The sequence below is a fragment of the Trichomycterus rosablanca genome, chromosome 4 (assembly GCF_030014385.1).
Source record: "Trichomycterus rosablanca isolate fTriRos1 chromosome 4, fTriRos1.hap1, whole genome shotgun sequence".
Classification (NCBI taxonomy): domain Eukaryota; kingdom Metazoa; phylum Chordata; class Actinopteri; order Siluriformes; family Trichomycteridae; genus Trichomycterus; species Trichomycterus rosablanca.
Window position 1 is genome coordinate 39,239,363 of NC_085991.1, and position 21,633 is coordinate 39,260,995.

General features: G+C 41.9%; 1 protein-coding gene across 1 annotated transcript in view; it reads right to left on the reverse strand.

The window, feature by feature from the left end:
* dnah2 (dynein, axonemal, heavy chain 2) overlaps window positions 1–21,633 on the reverse strand; it is a 294,787-nt gene that overhangs the window by 169,748 nt on the left and 103,406 nt on the right. The window contains exons 23-26 of the mRNA XM_062993580.1: window positions 13,381–13,544; window positions 13,035–13,196; window positions 10,055–10,158; window positions 2,302–2,458 (exon numbers count right to left, since the gene is read on the reverse strand). Of these exons, the coding sequence (XP_062849650.1) occupies window positions 2,302–2,458; window positions 10,055–10,158; window positions 13,035–13,196; window positions 13,381–13,544 (587 nt within the window). The remainder of the gene's footprint in view (window positions 1–2,301; window positions 2,459–10,054; window positions 10,159–13,034; window positions 13,197–13,380; window positions 13,545–21,633) is intronic.

Consider the following 21,633-nt stretch of genomic DNA (forward strand, 5'->3'; position numbering starts at 1 on the left):
ATATTTGTGTTTGCGGTGGAAGGGGGCAAATTCATTTAGCAGCTCTGATTAAGTAATTCACATAAATTAAAGGTAATTAACTGCTGTTCATTCGAGTGACTGCTCATTTCCGGATGTGCACGGATGTGAGCGTACAAGGTTTCACAGGTACCAACCTGATTCACACTGAACTGAACCTGACTAAGCACTGAAAAACATTCATGCTAAAAAAACTAATTATGTTTGCGTTAATTATACTGTTTTAATGTATTTTATTGCCATATTAGTGGTACTTGTATTAGAGTATTATTGTAGTGTGTATGGTGCTGGTAGTAGAGTATCAATGCCATATTAGTGGTGTTTGTATTAGAGTATTATTGTAGTGTGTATGGTGCTGGTAGTAGAGTATCAATGCCATATTAGTGGTACTTGTATTAGAGTATTATTGTAGTGTGTATGGTGCTGGTAGTAGAGTATCAATGCCATATTAGTGGTGTTTGTATTAGAGTATTATTTTAGTGTGTGTTGTGCTGGTAGTAGAGAATTAATGCCATGTTAGTGGTGTTTGTATTACAGTATCATAGTAGTGTGTGTGGGGTGCTGGTAGTAGAGTATCATGGTAGTAAGTATGGTGCTAGTATTATAGTATTATTGTAGTGTGTATGGTGCTAGTATTAGAGTGTTATGGTAGTGTGTATGCTGCTGGTTGTAGAGTATTATAGTAGTAAGTATGGTGCTAGTATTATAGTATTACTGTAGTGTGTATGGTGCTAGTATTAGAGTATAATGGTAGTGTGTGTATAGTTCTAGTAGCAGAGTATAATGGTAGTGTGTGTATGGTGCTAGTATAACAGTATCATGGTAGTGTGTGTGGTGCTGGTTGTAGAGTATTATAGTAGTAAGTATGGTGCTAGTATTATAGTATTACTGTAGTGTGTATGGTGCTAGTATTAGAGTATTATGGTAGTGTGTATGCTGCTGGTAGTAGAGTATAATGGTAGTGTGTGTATAGTTCTAGTAGCAGAGTATAATGGTAGTGTGTGTATGGTGCTAGTATTACAGTATCATGGTAGTGTGTGGTGTGCTGGTAGTAGAGTATTATAGTAGTGTGACTGGTGCTGGTATTACAGTATCATGGTAGTGTGTGGTGTGCTGGTAGTAGAGTATAATGGTAGTGTGTGTATAGTTCTAGTAGCAGAGTATAATGGTAGTGCATGTATGGTGCTGGTAGTAGAGAATTATAGTAGTGTGACTGGTGCTGGTATTAGAGTATCATGGTAGTGTGTGTGGTGCTGGTAGTAGAGAATTATAGTAGTGTGACTGGTGCTGGTATTAGAGTATCATGGTAGTGTGTGGTGTGCTGGTAGTAGAGAATTATAGTAGTGTGACTGGTGCTGGTATTAGAGTATCATGGTAGTGTGTGTGGTGCTGGTAGTAGAGAATTATAGTAGTGTGACTGGTGCTGGTATTAGAGTATCATGGTAGTGTGTGTGGTGCTGGTAGTAGAGAATTATAGTAGTGTGACTGGTGCTGGTATTAGAGTATCATGGTAGTGTGTGTGGTGCTGGTAGTAGAGAATTATAGTAGTGTGACTGGTGCTGGTATTAGAGTATCATGGTAGTGTGTGTGGTGCTGGTAGTAGAGAATTATAGTAGTGTGACTGGTGCTGGTATTAGAGTATCATGGTAGTGTGTGGTGTGCTGGTAGTAGAGAATTATAGTAGTGTGTGTATGGTGCTAGAATTAGAGTATTATAGCAGTGTGTGGTGATGGTAGTAGAGGATCATTGCCATGTTAAAGGTTCAGGTATTAGAGTATCATGGTGGTGTGTATGGTGATGGTTTAGACACAATAACAGTAATAACAGCACATAAGGTGGACCATGCTACTCCCTTCATAATCTTCCACTATTAATATTAGGGCATTAACCAGACAGTAGGAGTTGATTCTCCATTCAGCCTTTGCTTAGACCTATGACATTATTGAATCTCAGTAGTGTTGGTGTAGCATATTAGACTGTCAGTGACCCCTGTGTTTAAATGCTGACCTTGATTATCCTCTGCTTAATTCAAACGCCTCTAAGGGTTTTATCGACTGGAGGGTTAAGAGACCCCGATCAGGAGCTAAACGCATCTAAGCTTAAGTCAATCATCAAAGAGTGATGCGAGTAAACAGTGTTAGACGGAGGAAAATACGAGCGTGGATTGACAGACCTCAGGAGAGATGCTGGGAAACAGCAGCTGTGTGGGTGTGAAAAGATTTATAGAGGAAATAGATACACAGACAGGAGAAATGCTGTGACAGAATGCTTCGGGCCGTGTACCTGTTCTATGAAGAGCTCTTTGCTGGCGGCTCCAGAGATCTCGCAGATGCGCTCAGCATGCTGCTCCAAACCCAGTGTCACAATCTCCTCCAGTGTGAAATTTTCACTGTTCTGGTCAAAGGAGCGCTGAACCTCATGCTTAATCTCATTCCAGTGCCTAAATAGCAGAAAAAAGGATATTTACAACAAATTCACAGAACGGGTCGTGGAAGATTTGAGCCCGTTATCAGAGTTCCTAGAGAAAGCAGGTTGCCAACAAAGGAGCCGGCAACTGAGAAAGAAAAAGGGATAAATAGAAACACATTCACCTGGAGCGAATCAACACTCAATAAGGAGCTAAGAGGAAAAGGCATGGCATCATCTGCACCTCTGTGTCCCCTCTGCCAGAAATTAATGGCATGGCAGAAAGACATGATTCTGTAACCGTGCCTGTCCTTGCCGATTTTCGCAACAGATGGGCCTGTTGGGTCCCATGCTATGCAAAAGAGGACTAGTCACATGAAAAATTTGAACAACGTGTCAGCTTGGAACTTGAAGTCCTGTAAAGTCCACCTGAAACAGTGGGTGTGTTCGAAAACCTAGTGAGCTCTCTACATAGTCAGCACTTCACATCATCCTACGCGCGCTTCAGAGAAAGAGGCTGTTTGAATTCTTAGATACCTTAAAATGCTCCCTAGTAAGGCACCTTAAATCTGAACGGTATTTTGACAGAATAACAAGGGAGCATCTGATGCGGCACAACTTAAATGTGGCGGACGAATGCGAAGCAACAAGCTATTTTCAAACGTAAAAAAATTATTATTATTTTTTTAATTTGTATTACCTATTTTTCCCCACTTTTCCCCCTCAATTTTTCTCCCCCAGTCTAGTCGTGTCCAATTACCCTGACTGCGTCCTCTATACTGGTTTGACCCTTCACCGCTGACTGAGGACGCCTCTCAACTGACTTGCGCCCCCTCCGGTATGCAATCAGTACAGACTGCATTTTTCACCTGTACGAGTCGAGTTCATACACTAATGGACGGTGTGTACGGAGGGCCACACCCCCATCAGCATTATTCCTCAGCCCTGTGCAGGCGCCATCAGTCAGCCAGCAGGGACCGCAGTTGTACCAGTTATGAGGACCTATGATCCGACTCTCTACCCTCTAACCCTGAACAACAGTCAATCGTTGTTCATGCTGCCGCCCAACCCAGTCGGAAAGGCAGAGCTGAGATTCGATGCGATGCATTCAGAACCCCAACTCTGGTGCACTAGCGTACTTTACCACTGCGCCACCTGAGCGGCGTAAAAAAATTATTATTGATTTTTAATTTGTATAAACGTGCACAAGTGTCGTCTATTTGCAAATTCGGGCTTGTCAGCAAATTTAACCACTTTTGGTACACGGAGGGAGATGTTAGTTGACATACTAGTGCACTGTGCCACCTTATCCCATTGGTTTGAATGGCATGAGGCTAACTGTGTTAGCTTAGTAAGAGAAGATTGATGGAATCGCTGTCTAAGTAGCGCGTTATACTGATATCTGGAGGCAAAACTCATCTATAGCAAAAATATGCAAAATGTTATTTATTTATTTATTTAATAAGAATACAGGGGATATTATTTAAGCCCATACAGCTCATTACTAAAAAAGCTAATCAGCATATACTTTAATAACAGCTAATTACCATTATTACCTATTCGATTTGGAAAAACTGACATGAAATTTGGTATAAAAACCACATGGTGGGTTTATTCTAACACACTGTGTCAAAACATAACTGGAGCAAACAAGATAAATAATGAGTAACAGAAATATACAACATTATGGCAGTGTCAGTAAAAAATAAAGATGATCAACATTTACATTAAGAGTAACTTAATTCATTCTCTCCTTTAATTTTGAACTGCTTCATCCTGCTTCTTTAATTACTGATATTTACCGTCAGCAATAACTCATATTGGTTCATCTGCTACAGGGTGTCCTTAAATCTACACAGAGGGAACAGATGCTGATAACACGAGAAACAACCATTTATCTTAGCTTAGGTTTAAAGCATGAACATTCCTAAATCCAGCCCCTAAGGACAGATACATATACCCTCCCCTCTTTCAAAAAAAATGGGAGCTAAGAGAGAGAAAGCTCTGATCTTCTCACTGACTCTCTTAGCTGCCTTCTAATGAGCACCTAAGTGTCTGAGACCTCTTGACCCAAGAAACAACCCAACCACTTTCGTGGTGGATTTGGCTTGACTTTACAACGACCTTATACAAATGCCTTGTACTACAAATGCCTTAAAAGTGAAAAAAGACAAACTATATGGCCAAAAGTATATAGACACCCAACCATGACCTAGTTAGACATCCCGATCGAAAACCAGAGGCATTTCTCAATGCGAGCCACTATTCTGGAAAGGTTTTCCACAATATTTTGACATGCGTCTGTAGCAATTTGCGCCCATTCAGTCAAAAGAGTGTTTGTGAGGTCAGGCGCTGATGTTGAACAAGAAGGCCTGGCTCACAATCAATCTTTCAGTGTCCATTAGGGTTGAGATACAGTGCCTTGCAAAAGTATTCAGCCCCCTTGAACTTTTCAACCTTTTGCCACATTTCAGGCTTCAAACATAACGATATGAAATTGTAATTTTTTGTGAAGAATCAACAACAAGTGGGACACAATCGTGAAGTGGAACGAAATTTATTGGATATTTTAAACTTTTTTTAGAAATAAAAAACTGAAAAGTGGGGCGTGCAATATTATTCAGCCCCCTTGCGTTAATACTTTGTAGCGCCACCTTTTGCTGCGATTACAGCTGCAAGTCGCTTGGGGTATGTCTCTATCAGTTTTGCACATCGAGAGACAGAAATTTTTGCCCATTCTTCCTTGCAAAACAGCTCGAGCTCAGTGAGGTTGGATGGAGAGCGTTTGTGAACAGCAGTTTTCAGCTCTTTCCACAGATTCTCGATGGGATTCAGGTCTGGACTTTGACTTGGCCATTCTAACACCTGGATACGTTTATTTGTGAACCATTCCATTGTAGATTTTGCTTTATGTTTTGGTTCATTGTCTTGTTGGAAGATAAATCTCCGTCCCAGTCTCAGGTCTTTTGCAGACTGCAACAGGTTTTCTTCCAGAATGGTCCTGTATTTGGCTCCATCCATCTTCCCATCAATTTTAACCATCTTCCCTGTCCTTGCTGAAGAAAAGCAGGCCCAAACCATGATGCTGCCACCACCATGTTTGACAGTGGGGATGGTGTGTTCATGGTGATGAGCTGTGTTGCTTTTACGCCAAACATAACGTTTTGCATTGTGGCCAAAAAGTTCGATTTTGGTTTCATCTGACCAGAGCACCTTCTTCCACATGTTTGGTGTGTCTCCCAGGTGACTTTTTATAGATATCTTTGAGAAATGGCTTTCTTCTTGCCACTCTTCCATAAAGGCCAGATTTGTGCAGTGTACGACTGATTGTGTCCTATGGACAGAGTCTCCCACCTCAGCTGTAGATCTCTGCAGTTCATTCAGAGTGATCATGGGCCTCTTGGCTGCATCCCTGATCAGTCTTCTCCTTGTTTGAGCTGAAAGTTTAGGGGGACGGCCGGGTCTTGGTAGATTTGCAGTGGTCTGATACTCCTTCCATTTCAATATGATCGCTTGCACAGTGCTCCTTGAGATGTTTAAAGCTTGGGAAATCTTTTTGTATCCAAATCCGGCTTTAAACTTCTCCACAACAGTATCTCGGACCTGCCTGGTGTGTTCCTTGGTCTTCATGATGCTCTCTGCGCTTTAAACAGAACTCGGAGACTGTCACAGAGCAGGTGCATTTATACGGAGACTTGATTACACACAGGTGGATTCTATTTATCACCATCAGTCATTTAGGTCAACATTGGATCATTCAGAGATCCTCACTGAACTTCTGGAGTGAGTTTGCTGCACTGAAAGTAAAGGGGCTGAATAATATTGCACGCCCCACTTTTTAGTTTTTTATTTCTAAAAAAAGTTTAAAATATCCAATAAATTTCGTTCTACTTCACGATTGTGTCCCACTTGTTGTTGATTCTTCACAAAAAATTACAATTTCATATCGTTATGTTTGAAGCCTGAAATGTGGCAAAAGGTTGAAAAGTTCAAGGGGGCTGAATACTTTTGCAAGGCACTGTAATGGCTTTTGTGCAGGCCACTGGATTTCTTCCACACCAAGCTTGTTCCAATTTGTCTTTACAGATCTTGCGTTGAGCTCATGAACACGATCATGCTGGAACAGAAACTTTTGCCACCAAGTTGAAAGTGTGTATTTACAACCCCAAATCAGAAAAAAGTTGGGACAGTATGGAAAATGCAAATACAATAAAAATGCAGTGTTCCTTACATTTACTTTGACTTTTATTTGATTGCAGACAGTTTGAACCCAAGAGATTTCATGAACAAAAAGCAGCATCCAGGAAAAGCTGAGTCTTTGATGAGTAAAGATGATCAGAGGATTTCCAGTTTGTCAACAAATGCATGAGAAAATTATTGAAATGTTTAAAAACAATTTAAAAACATGTACCTGAAAGAAATATTGGAAGGGATTTGCATATTTCTCCCTCTACAGTGCATAATATCATTAAATGATTCAAGAAATCGGGAGGAATTTCAGTGCATAAAGGCCAAGGATGCAAGCTTAAGCTAAACGCCTGTGATCTTCGATCCCTCAGACAGCACTGCATCAAGAACCGCCACTCAACAATAGCTGATATAACCACATGGGTGAGGGATTACTTTGGCAAACCGGTGTCAAGCACTACAATACAGAGTTACATGCACAAATGACACTTAAAACTTTACTGTGCAAAAAAGAAGCCTTATGTTAACCATGTCCAAAAGCGATGCCGACTTTTCTGGGCTCGGAGGCATCTAGGATGGACCATCACACAGTGGAAATGTGTATTGTGGTCAGATGAATCAGCATTCCAGGTCTTTTTTGGGAAAAATGGATGCTGTGTGTTTCATCAAAGACGAAACGGACCAACAAGTCCAAAAGCCAGGGTCTGTCATGGTATGGGGCTGTGTCAGTGTCAAAACGTGAAATATCTCAGGTTCATCCTGTCTGCAATCAAATAAAAGTCAAAGTAAATGTAAGAAACTCTTTTTTTTATTATTTGCATTTTCCATGTTGTCCCAACTTTTTCTGAATTCTGGTCGTATTTTATGTTACTGGTTTTATACACCAGTTAGCAACGAATGTGGCTGCAACATTTATCATTAATTTATCATGTTTTCCCCAGAAACATCTGGGGTTTCGCATAAACATCACCCCCTCAGCCAATCATATCTGTATATCCAGGCGATAACACTGCTGGGGATTCAAACCCTGGATCCCAGCCGTAGTGGGCTAGCTCCACCCCAGTTAAAAATTAAAACCAGTGTCCAGATACTTTTGGTCATATAATGTACCTGGTAAATGTAACATTTAATCATTTGGCAGAAACATTGATTCAAAGTGACCCACAACTGAGACCTAATTCTAGCTAATCTTAAGGGCTTTGTTTAAGAGTCAGACCAGGGTAGCTTGGCGTTGATTGAGCTTAATCCAAAAGGCTTCCAATCAATAATCCAGTATCTTCACTGTAGAGCCACTACTGCTACAGAAATAGTTTGTTAGCTAAGCTTCCGAGAATGAGCGAGGTCAGGCATTCTCAGTGCGGTGTGGTTGTTTAACTCACCATTTACAGTTATGACTGTAAAATTTTATATGTTTATATACTGGGTAAAAAAGAACTCTACAACATTGGCCTGCCGTGCTATAATTGACAATTTATTGCCAATGACTGCTACAAAGGTTAAAGTAAACTTACTAGAGTAGAGGTATTACGATCATTCTGAACATCTGGCCATCTTTTTTTAATGAAAATCACCAATCTGCCATGTCTTTTTCACTCTGATCCACAACAATCATGCATTTCCCATGTGTGCACAGCAAGCTAGCGGGACATGTTCGGAAGCATCTTGCAGTGTGTTACATCAGTGGTGATTAGTTGCCTGCTATCAGGAGAGATCTGTGGCTGTCTGGGCTCTCTGTCGGGGTTGTCAAAACAAGAGCTGTATGTGTGAGATGGGCTGTTGTTTTGGGAATGCCACGGCTAATCCGAGAACTGACGGAAAGCACACCAGACGGGGTCCGGAGCAAAAATGAGAAGGTAAACGCGTCTTTAAATATGATGTTACGTTCTGCATTTGTACTGATGGTGGGGACGTGACCTGGGCTCAGTGGGGAAAGGAAAAGGGAGCGGGATGAAAATATCTGATGGGATGAAGTGATTCACTCTAGTTCACTCCACCCAGGTCTTGAGTTTAAACAGAACCCTAATCAGAACCTACTAGAAATTACGCTCAATACCGCTGGGACCCAGGGTTGGAATCCCCAGGTTGAGTGTCCACATACAGACATCATGGCTATGTCTGAGGAGGGGGGTAGCCGAGGCCTCACAATGCATTCACCTCGTATCTGGGATGTGTTACTGCATTGTGCCCAGTGATTCCAGAGAAACCCAATGCAGATTAAAGTGAGTGAGTGATAACAGCTTTAAAATGGGCTCAATGCACACAGTAACACCCTGGACAGGCCTAGTCCATCGCAGGGCAGACACACATACACATACACACACACACACACACGTACACACACAAACTCACAAACACACAAACATTTTACATTTTCGGCATTTAGCAGACGCCTTTATCCAAAGCGACTTACAGTACAGTTACAGTATACAGTCTGAGCAACTGAGGGTTAAGGGCCTTGCTCAAGGGCCCAATAGCAGCAACCTGGCAGTGGTGAGGCTTGAACCAGCAACCTTTGGATTACTAGTCCTGTGCCTTAACCACTAGGCTACGGCTTGCCCAAACACACACCCCATAGGGCAATTTAGTGTCTCCAATTAACCTGGCTGCATGTTTTTGGACTGTGGGAGGAAACCTGGAGCTCCCTGCCTGGATATCGAACCCAGAACCTTCTTTCTGTGAGGCGACAGTGCTACCCACTGAGCCACCACGCCGCCAGTGGTGATAACACATAAAAATAAAAATTAAATGGGCAGTGGTAGCTCAGCAGTTAAGGTACTGGACTAGTAATCAGAAGGTTGTCGGTTCAAGCCCCACTATTTGCCAGGTTGCCACTGTTGGGCTCCCTGAGCAAGGCCCTTAACCCTCAATTGCTTGAATAGTATTCGGTCATAACTGTAATGTAATGAGAATTAAATGAGAAACATGCACTCATAGCTTAGCATTGTTTATAGTGGTTAAGGTACTGGACTAGTAACCGAAAGGTCGCTGGTTCAAGCCCCACTACTGCCAGGTTGCCACTGTTGGGTCCTTGAGCAAGGCCATTAACCCTTAATTGCTTAGACAATATACTGTCACAGTACTGTACGTCACTTTGAATAAAAAGCATCTGTTAAATGGTACTATGAGCGCAGTGATGGCTCAGCGGTTGAGGTACTGGACTAGTAATCAGAAGGTAAATGGTTCAAACTGCCAAGTTGGCACTGTTGGGCCCTTGAGCAAGGTCCTTAACCCTCAGTTGCTTAGAATTGCATTCAGTCACAGTTGTAAGTCACTTTGGGTAAGTGTGTCTGCTAAATGCTGTAAATGTAAATATAGAGGTAACAATACATGCATTTCCGTCTCATACAGCAGGACTTGTATCACTATGACTGTGAGGATGTAGCAATGATGTAGCCACTCAGGATGCCAATATTAACACCTGTGTATCACATGTAAGCCTTACCTCTCTCTCATGGCTGAATTCTTCAGGTCTGAGATCAGTGGAATGGTTCTTTTGAATTGCTCGATCCTGTTTTTGGAGGACTCCACTATGTCCCATTGTTTATCCTACAATGACAAAGCCACATCAGACTCCACAATAGAACATTACATCAAGTCTGGACTCACACAGCTCCATCAGTCTCTCCAGACATACTTTAATCAGCACTATCCCACTGCAGGCAAAGTCATTAAGAACTAAGCAAGGCACCATCATGCACTGATCCCCAGTCAGTTGAAAAGTGCACCTAGGGGGCCTCAATCATGCAGGTGTTTCTAATCTGCTTAAAGCTAATGACAGCCTAATGACATCCAAGTTACTGAGAAGTGAATCTAAATTAGCTTTAAAGGATAATTAGCTAAACAGAGGAGCATATATCACGAGTCAGACATAGCGTCGAGGGTATAGAAGAAAAGAGAGCTTGAGAGTATTTCTGTCCAGATGTTTAGGGAAATTGTGTGTGCGGTTGGGTGAGAGGTTAGTTTACTAGCATTAACTTTGTGCAGTTCTTGGCGACTAGCTAAATATTTTCTTAACCTAGTTTCAAATATTTTACTCATTACCAGAACTGGAAGATCCATACAATTTAAAGAGGGTACAAACTACCCCCTCCATATACAGTACAGGCCAAAAGTTTGGACACACCAGCCAAAAGTTTGGACACACCTTCTCTTCAATGTTTTTTCTTGATTATTTTAATTTTCTACATTGTAGATTAATACTGAAGACATACAAACTATGAAGAATTATGTAGTGAACCAAAAAGTGTTAAACAAACCAGAATATGTTTTATATTTTACCAACTCTACCTCTGCACAACCCAACTGATGGTCTCAAACACATTAAAAAAGCAACAAATTCCAAAAATTCACTCTAGACAAGGCACAAACATTCATTGAAAACCATTCCAGGTGGAAACCTAATAAAGCTGGTTGAGAAAATTTCAAAGAGTGTGCAAATCTGTCATTAAAGCAAAAGATGGCTACTTTAAAGAATCTAAAATATAAAACATATTCTGGTTTGTTTAACACTTTTTTGTTTACTACATAATTCCATATGTGTTCCTTCATAGTTTGGATGTCTTTAGTATTAATCTACAATGTAGAAAATTTAAAAAAAATTAAGAAAAACCACAGGAATGAGAAGGTGTGTCCAAACTTTTGGCCTGTACTGTACATGAGCTTACAGATTCCCAATATTGGAACCCAAGTTTTGCTCTGATTAACTAAAATGAACACAAATGGATCTTAAGTAGTGTCATCTTGGACTCCTGGTCATGATGAGCTATGGTATTGTAGCGTCACCGCTAGGGGGCCGCCACGGGCTTTACCCAGAAAGCCTTGCGGCAGTGGTGTCTAAGCTCACCGTAGCCGTGTATCCCGTTGTTGGGAGTGGGGTGGCTGCGGTGAGGGTTGGGTAAGTAGCTTATATGTTTGTCTGTTGTATGAATGTATGTGTGTATGAATGGGTGTCTGTCCCTAAACCACAGAGTGAACTGCCAAAGGCAGCTCACTTGCGGCCCTGACGCTATCCTTCCTACTCGCCGGCGCCACAGTATTATTATTTTTTGGTCAGGGTCATTATTTAATTATCATTTATTTTATTATTTCATTGTGGTATCCTAGTGGGTAGAGCTTTGGGCTATCAACTGAAAGGTTGAGAGTTCAAATCCCAGCTCTGCCATGCAGTCACTGTCGGGCCTTTGAGCAAGGCACTTAACCCTGTTTGCTCCAGGGGCGCTGTACAATGGCTGAACCTGCGCTCTGACCCCAGCTTCCAAAAAAACCAAACTAGGATAAGCGAAGAAAGAATGTACTGTACACCTGCATACGTACAGGGTGAGTCAAAAGTCTCAGAACACTCTTTTATTTCAGGAACGAAAGGGAAAGCCACCATATTGGATCAAGGACAAGTTTTTCCAATGGGAAGGTGGTCATGTAGAATATGAAAGAGGACCAGAATTTTCTCAGAAATCGATTGCCGCAATCAGATTTGCAATATCTCTTGTGGTTCAAAAGTTATCAACACAGAAAGTTGCAACAACAACCGGGAACGTTCCCTGTGATGCACAGCTATTTTGACGTGTTCAAATAAAAGAGTGTCCTGAGACTATTGACTTACCCTGTATATATGACAAATAAAGGCATTCTATTCTATTCACTATTATTTATTATATCCCCGCTTTATCCTGGTCAGGGTCGTGGCGGGTCCACTTGGAAACACTGGGCTCAAAGTAGAAACTCCCTAGACTGGGTGCCAATCCATCGTATTGCTTCGGCCATCCACCCACCTCAGACATAGCCAATAGTGTCTGTATAGACACCGGTCCTGCCAATTACACTACTAAGATTCGCACAGGGAGCTTATCTATGGTGAGCTAGTGTAATTCAGGGTTTTTCAAACCCTGGATCACGACCCTTGGGTGGGTAACGAGCCAAAAAATAGGTTGCAGAGAAAATAATAATTAAATAAACGATTGTTAACAAGCACAAACACGAAATGAACTTGTACACATACGGCCCCTTGTGGAGGCTTTACATTACGTCTTGAAAACCACAGTGGGATCAGATTGCCACCCATTTTCATTAATCATGTATGTTTCGTTTTGTGTTTAGTTTTGATGTGTTTTCTGTGTTGCCTGGGCCGGGGTAAAAATCATGAACAAAATGTGGGTCGCTTGAAAAAAAGTTTGAAAAAACCCCGGCGTAAAAGACCAGTGTGCCACTTGAGAAACTTAGGGTCATTACTATGTACATAAAATAGCATTAATGTTATAGCTTTGAGTAAATTCAGTACTATTTAAATGTAAATTTAAATTAACAGTATAGTTTTGTTTGTTTGCTTCTTAAAAGGCTGAAGAATAATAAAAGCATAGTTAATGATTCTAATGAACCAGAATGCTACACGATACATCCTGATAAGAATATGCATGATAGATACATACCTTAAGCTCTCTGCTAAGTTTGTGAAGTTTTTTGAACATGGTCTGTGCTGTGACCTCCATGTTTTCTGTCTGCAGAGAGGCAAACTGACCAGCCTTCAATTCACTCCATTGACTGTTCCACTGATGAGTTATCTCCCATACTTGCTGTAGATATTCTAGGTCCTACACACAGGCATAAACACACAAAGCACACACACACACACACACACAGGCACATAAAAAAACATAAAAATAAAATATGCAGAGCTTTTCTACAGCAGCAGAATGTGGAGAGCTGAACTATTGTACTGTTGTACTGTATTCTTGATGTTCTGTTGGTGGGTTTGTTATGGTAATGAATGCTCACCTTCTCCAGGATCTGTATGTCATCGGAGGTGGGCTGCTCAATGTTGAAGATACCAAGGCCTTGTTGTATTGTGCCATCTTCTTCCCTCAGAGTCAGCAGCTTGGCTTGCAGCAATGAGATCTGCTCCAGGGCTGTCTCTGAGCTCACATTACTGCCAAAAGGACCTACACACACATATACAGTGTATCACAAAAGTGAGTACACCCCTCACATTTCTGCAAATATTTTATTATATCTTTTCATGGGACAACACTATAGAAATAAAACTTGGATATAACTTAGAGTAGTCAGTGTACAACTTGTAAAGCAGTGTAGATTTACTGTCTTCTGAAAATAACTCAACACACAGCCATTAATGTCTAAATAGCTGGCAACATAAGTGAGTACACCCCACAGTGAACATGTCCAAATTGTGCCCAAAGTGTCAATATTTTGTGTGACCACCATTATTATCCAGCACTGCCTTAACCCTCCTGGGCATGGAATTCACCAGAGCTGCACAGGTTGCTACTGGAATCCTCTTCCACTCCTCCATGATGACATCACGGAGCTGGTGGATGTTAGACACCTTGAACTCCTCCACCTTCCACTTGAGGATGCGCCACAGGTGCTCAATTGGGTTTAGTCCATCACCTTTACCTTCAGCTTCCTCAGCAAGGCGGTTGTCATCTTGGAGGTTGTGTTTGGGGTCGTTATCCTGTTGGAAAACTGCCATGAGGCCCAGTTTTCGAAGGGAGGGGATCATGCTCTGTTTCAGAATGTCACAGTACATGTTGGAATTCATGTTTCCCTCAATGAACTGCAGCTCCCCAGTGCCAGCAACACTCATGCAGCCCAAGACCATGATGCTACCACCACCATGCTTGACTGTAGGCAAGATACAGTTGTCTTGGTACTTCTCACCAGGGCGCCGCCACACATGCTGGACACCATCTGAGCCAAACAAGTTTATCTTGGTCTCGTCAGACCACAGGGCATTCCAGTAATCCATGTTCTTGGACTGCTTGTCTTCAGCAAACTGTTTGCGGGCTTTCTTGTGCGTCAGCTTCCTTCTGGGATGACGACCATGCAGACCGAGTTGATGCAGTGTGCAGCGTATGGTCTGAGCACTGACAGGCTGACCTCCCACGTCTTCAACCTCTGCAGCAATGCTGGCAGCACTCATGTGTCTATTTTTTAAAGCCAACCTCTGGATATGACGCCGAACACGTGGACTCAACTTTTTTGGTCGACCTTGGCGAAGCCTGTTCCGAGTGGAACCTGTCCTGGAAAACCGCTGTATGACCTTGGCCACCATGCTGTAGCTCAGTTTTAGGGTGTTAGCAATCTTCTTATAGCCCAGGCCATCTTTGTGGAGAGCAACAATTCTATTTCTCACATCCTCAGAGAGTTCTTTGCCATGAGGTGCCATGTTGAATATCCAGTGGCCAGTATGAGAGAATTGTACCCAAAACACCAAATTTAACAGCCCTGCTCCCCATTTACACCTGGGACCTTGACACATGACACCAGGGAGGGACAACGACACATTTGGGCACAATTTGGACATGTTCACTGTGGGGTGTACTCACTTATGTCGCCAGCTATTTAGACATTAATGGCTGTGTGTTGAGTTATTTTCAGAAGACAGTAAATCTACACTGCTATACAAGCTGTACACTGACTACTCTAAGTTATATCCAAGTTTCATGTCTATAGTGTTGTCCCATGAAAAGATATAATAAAATATTTGCAGAAATGTGAGGGGTGTACTCACTTTTGTGATACACTGTATATACACACACATGTACTGGCCAAAACTACTCGTCTTTGGTCCCGACCCCCTCAGTTTCTTTAGATTGGAAATGTCAAATGTACTCGTGCTCTGTGTTGCACCCTGGTCCTGTAGGAACATTGTCATTTCAGCTACACTGATTAGCCATAACATTAAAACCACCTCCTTGTTTCTACAATCACTGTCCATTTTATCAGCTCCACTTACCATATAGGAGCACTTTGTAGTTCTACAATTACTGACTGTAGTCCATCTGTTTCTCTGCATGCTTTGTTAGCCCCCTTTCATGCTGTTCTTCAATGATCAGGACTCTCCCAGGACCACTACAGAGCAGGTATTATTTAGGTGGTGGATCATTCTCAGCACTGCAGTGACACTGACATGGTGGTGGTGTGTTAATGTGTGTTGTGCTGGTATGAGTGGATCAGACACAGCAGCGCTGTCCACTCCTATTAGACACTCCTACCTAGTTGGTCCACCTTGTAGATGTAAAGTCAGAGACGATCGCTCATCTATTGCTGCTGTTTGAGTTGGTCATCTTCTAGACCTTCATCAGTGGTCACAGGACACTGCTCAAGGGGCGCTGTTGGCTGGATATTTTTGGTTGGTGGACTATTCTCAGTCCAGCAGTGACAGTGCTGCTGTGTCTGATCCACTCATACCAGCACAACACATAATAACACACCACCACCATGTCAGTGTCACTGCAGTGCTGAGAATGACCCACCACCCAAGTAATACCTGCTCTGTGGTGGTCCTGGGAGAGTCCTGACCATTGAAGAACAGCATGAAAGCAGGCTAACAAAGCATGTAGAGAAACAGATGGACTACAGTTAGTAATTGTAGAACTACAAGGTGCTTCTATATGGTAAGTGAAGCCGATTGTGAAGCCGAGTGTAGAAACAATGTGTGTAGAATCAAGGAGGTGGTTTTAATGATATGGCTGATCGGTGTATATTGAAACGAAACAAAGCCTCTCATAAAATTTTGAACATACTAATTCTGGTTAGGATGCCCTCATTAAGAGACTGTGGAGTAGGGCAAGGGCGTATATTTCACACCTTTTTTATGTTATGTGGTTTCATAGCTTGACCTTGTTTCCCAGAAGTGGCATGACAGAACATTCACTGTAAAATTGCAAATATTCCCTTACTGTAATGAAGGGGGCGGTGTTCATGTTAGAGCACTTCATAAAAATGGGGACAACGGTAACACTAATCCACAGGCATGAGGACAAAATTAGCGATATTCCCACAGTGGCAATGGTGACAGGCTTTACGGATGTCTAATGGGAATGATAATGAAATAGGTATTAATTAACACTATGTTCAAAGTAAGAAAGGGAATAGTGTAAAAAATACATTTAAAACTTGGCAGAAAAATGACAGGCAATAGTTTATATGGAACAGAATAAAGAATGGAAGTCAGAGTGCCCCACTGTCAAGGTTCTATTGTGTAATGCAAGCATTTGTTTTGTTTGAAATAAAAAGTGCTTAGTTATAAATCTCAAAGCATATAGGTAGTTACAGGTTTAACCATTCATCAGTTCATGTTCACTGTCAAACACAGACACGATCAATTTTGTATCTCCAATTCATATTGGAGACACCTGCATGTCTTTGGACTGTAGGGGGAAACCAGAGCTCCTGGAGGTAGCACCTGGGAATCAAACCCAAGATCATCTTGCTGTAAAGCAACAGTGCTACCCACCAAAACCCAGGGTTTCTTACATTTACTTTGATTTATTTAATTGTAGACAGTATGAACCCTAGATATTTCATGTTTTGCCCATTTGACTTCATTTTATTTGTTAATATACAGCCATCCAGTCCCGCATTTCAGGCCTGTAACACATTCCGAAAAAAAGTTGGGATAGTAAAGCATTTACCACTTTGTAATGTTGCCAATCCTTGAAATGTCTTGGCATCAAGGATACCAAGCGATTTAGTGTTTCAGGTTTTATTTTGTTCCATTCTTCCTGCAAACATGTTTTGAGATGTGCAACACCACAAGGTTGTTGCTGACGCATTTTTCTTCCTCCAACACATTCTCTATCAGGGACAGGTCAGAACTGCAGGCAGGTCAGTCCAGTACTCATACCCTCTTCTTCCGCAGCCATGCCTTTGTAATGTGTGCAGCATGTGGTTTTGCATTGTCTTGTTGAAAAATGCATGGACGTCCCTGGAAAAGATGATGTCTTGAAGGCAGCATATGTTGCTCTAAGATCTTAATGTACTTTTCTGCATTTATGCTGCCATCACAGTAGTGTAAATGACCTTTGCCAAGGGTATTGACACAGCCCCATACCATGACAGACCCTGGATTTTGGACTTGATGCTGATAACAGTCTGGATGGCTCTCTTCATCTATTTCTCCGGGGCCCACAGTATCCTGTGTCCTGAAATACTGATTCATCTGACCACAATATACATTGTTATCCTATGTTATGGTCCATCCCAGATGCCTCTGAGCCCAGAGAACTTAACGCCACCTCCAGACATGGTTAACATAAAGGCTTCTTTTTTGCACAGTAAAGTTTTAAGTAGCATTTGTGAATTTTTCTATAATATAGTCAGACCCCATTCTGACACCTACAAGCTTCCATTTGTGATTTCAATGTGTGCTGCTACATCGTTCATGATTTAAATTCTATTAGTGAATAAAAGTTTTCCTGCTCGGAATAGAATGGAAGTGCACTTTCTCTAAAAAAAATTGCTGTGAACTGTGGGTGAGTCTTTGTAGGTGTGGAGCTCTGTGCCTGAACTGGTAATCAAAGGGTTCCTGGTTCGAGCAGCACAGCTGCCAAGTTGCCGCTGATGGGCCCCTGAGGAAGGCTCTTAACCATCAATTGTGCAGACTGTATCCATCACACTTGTACGCAGCTTTGGATAAAAGTGTCTGCTAAATGCTGCAAATGTAAATTAAGCGAGTTGATGTAAAATCATTTCATCTCCATCCAGCTGTCAGTCTGAAACGCAGTACTGACACGGTGCCAACACTGGGCAGAAATGCTTAATGATTATTGGATCAGATTTCACGTCTTCTATTTGAACCTGATCCAGCGGAGTGTTCCATGCTGTGAATGGGGAGTGAAGCTGATTTACATTACACAAGATTCACATGTACACAGTAGACAATTTGTCTTAAAGCATGTCATCATCACGCTTGTCATGTTTCATATAACTTAACAACAGCAGCTGGCAGAGTGTTGGCTCAGTTACTGTGAATGTCAGTAGCAGATCAGTGTCAGGTAGTTTCTTTTGGTTGGAAACTAGCCCAGACTCCAGTGGCATGTGTGACAGCTGCAGTAAAAATATAAAAATATATATTTCAAGCTTTTTTCATAGCAAATGGACAAAAATGCCCACGGGTTATTATCTAAACACTGTGATGTTAGGAGTAGGTATAGGACAGTATTAACTACACTTCTAACAAATAGAGCTTAATGTGAAATACTATGATGCAATATTTTACTGAAATTGGATTTCAGGATTCCCGTGGTGTTTATACACTGATCAGCCATAACATTAAAACCACCTTCTTGTTTCTACATTCATTGTCCATTTTATCAGCTTCACTTACCATATAGAATCACTTTGTAGTTCTACAATTACTAACTGTAGTCCATCTGTTTATCTGCATGCTTCATGAAGGTCTAGAAGATGACCAACTCAAACAGCAGCAATAGATGAGCGATCATCTCTGACTTTACATCTACAAGGTGGACCAACTAGGTAGGAGTGTCTAATAGAGTGGACAGTGAGTGGACACGGTATTTAAAAACTCCAGCAGCGCTGCTGTGTCTGATCCACTCATACCAGCACAACACACACTAACACACCACCACCATGTCAGTGTCACTGCAGTGCTGAGAATGATCCACCACCTAAATAATACCTGCTCTGTGGTGGTCCTGTGGGGGTCCTGACTATTGAAGAACAGGGTGAAAGCAGGTTAAAAAAAGCATGCAGAGAAACAGATGGACTACAGTCAGTAATTGTAGGACTACAAAGTGCTTCTATATGGTAAGTGGAGCTGATAAAATGGACAGTGAGTGTAGAAACAAGGAGGTGGTTTTAATGTTATGGCTGATCGGTGTATATTTAAAGCTAATATATTCTCAAGAATAATATTTTTGTAAAAATTTTTTAATAAAAAATTAAAAAGTGATTTTTTTAACATATAAAAATCACTAATTTGTGAAAGGTCATGAACTAAAGCTCAAGTGCAGCAGGACAATAGAATAGAATGTCTTTGTCATATATACATATACAGTCTGATGTACAGTATGAGTAAATCCCCCCCCACACACATCAGCTTGTTTGGAAGCTTAGGCCAGGAGTGCAGACTCAGCTATTGTACGGCACCCCCTGAAGCTGTAAGGGTTAAAGGTCTCGCTCAAGGGCCCAACAGTTAGCAGAACTGGGATTCAAAGCACTAAAAGAAAGTCTAGCTTAGAATGGCTCAAAAGAAACAAAATTACGGTTTTGGAATAAATAAGTCAAAATCATGATTTAAATCAGTCTTGCCATAGCGAGACCTTAAACTGGCAGCTCATGCTGTGAAACCCTTCAGTGTAGCTGAAAACGGTTCAGCGAAAAAGAGTGAGACCCAGTTCCTCCACTGCAATGTAAAAGTCTGATTGAAGTTGTTACTGCCAAGGCTGGCATAACAAGGTATTAGGCTTAGGAGGCAAATAATTTTTCACAGGGATGATATCGGTTTGGAATAATCTTTATCTTCGATACACGGAATTATTATGTAAAAGCTGCATCATGGTTGTTATGGTTCCCCGGAATCACTGGGTATAAAGTAGTAACACATCCAGATCCAGCGCCTCGGCTACCACTTCACCCCCCCATTGACACAGCCACTTGTGCCTGTATGTAGACACCTGAACGGTCATTAGCAGTGGTAGAGATTTAAACCCTGTATCCCAGCATTAGTGGGCTAGTATAATATACTGTAGCGTCGCCACTGGGGGCCGGCACGGGCTTTACCCAGAAAGCCTTGCGGCAGTGGTGTCTAAGCTCACCGTAGCCGTGTATCCCGTTGTTGGGAGTGGGGTGGCTGCGGTGAGGGTTGGGTAAGTAGCTTATATGTTGGTCTGTTGTATGAATGTATGTGTGTATGAATGGGTGTCTGTCCCTAAACCACTGAATGAACTGCCAAAGGCAGCTCACTTGCGGCGCTGACGCTATCCTTCCTACTCGCCGGCGCCACAATACCATTCTGTTACTGTAATGGTAACTGTAACACTGTTAGCCTCATGCTATTAAACCAATAGGATGAGGTGGCACAACGCACTAGCATGTCAACTAACACCTCCCTCCAAGTACCGAAAACGGTTGACAAGCCCGAATTTGCCAATAAATTACACTTGTACACATACTGTATATACACATTAAAAATCACTGATCATTTATTTACATTTAAAAATAACTGTTTGTTGCTCCGCATTCATCCGCCATGTTTGTATTTTTTTAGTGAGTAAGTTGTGCCGCACAGAATGCTGGGATTGTCTTCACCTCTAAGAAAGCATCAGATGCTCCCTTGTTATTCAGTCAGATTATCACTTCAAATTAAGGCACATCAGTAGGCAGCATTTTAAGGTATCTAAGAATTCGGACAGCCTTCTTCTCGGGAGCGTCTAGGATGACGTAAATGCTGTCTATGTAGAGAGCTCACCAGGTTTTCGAACACACCCTAGGGTTATATAAGTTTAGTCTAAAAGTTTGACACTGCACTCAGTCGTGACCAACGTCAATCATCCTTAATCATGCAGTAAAGCAGGAAATGATATAAGCTAATCTACAGAGGAGTCGAGATGAGCTTTAGAAGGGGGCACCTTGACAGGAGCGAGCAGCGAGCGCTGGCCTGAATGAACGGTATTTTTTGTAACTGTGGCTCTGTCTGGAATACTAATTTCACTTGCCACAAAGCCGCTTCCTGGCCTCATTAACCTGCTGGAGTCAGCCATTGTTTGCCAAAACAATCCAAACAATTCCACTATCCCCAATAAGTTGCAGCTGCCACCCGTGTGTGGCGGAATAAAGACTTGAGGGAAATAATGCAGGTGAAAGTCAATTGCGCCTGTGCTGTGCTCTGGGATTCCACAAATCATGCTTGTTTTTGAAAGCCAAATTTTATCAGCGAATAAGACAACAAAAAAAACAAAACGGTACTAAATAACAAAAGGAGAATGCAGAGACTTGACATAGCGGTCTACAATTACGCACAAATGAGCAAAGACAGAAGCAGGAGACAAGAAGGCTAGGGTGCAAGAGGTGAAGGAGAAATTTTGAAAGCTGGATAATAGAAATAGGGGGGAAAAGGTAGGACGATAGCTTTGTACTTTTTTTCCTGAAGTCTTTGAAACAGCATGGCTGTTGTGAGTCCTGGGGAGAAGTGGCAGCAAAGGTAAGTAAAAAAATAAAAAAGAGGAGCTTTTCAATCTCATTTTTAATAGACATGGAGAA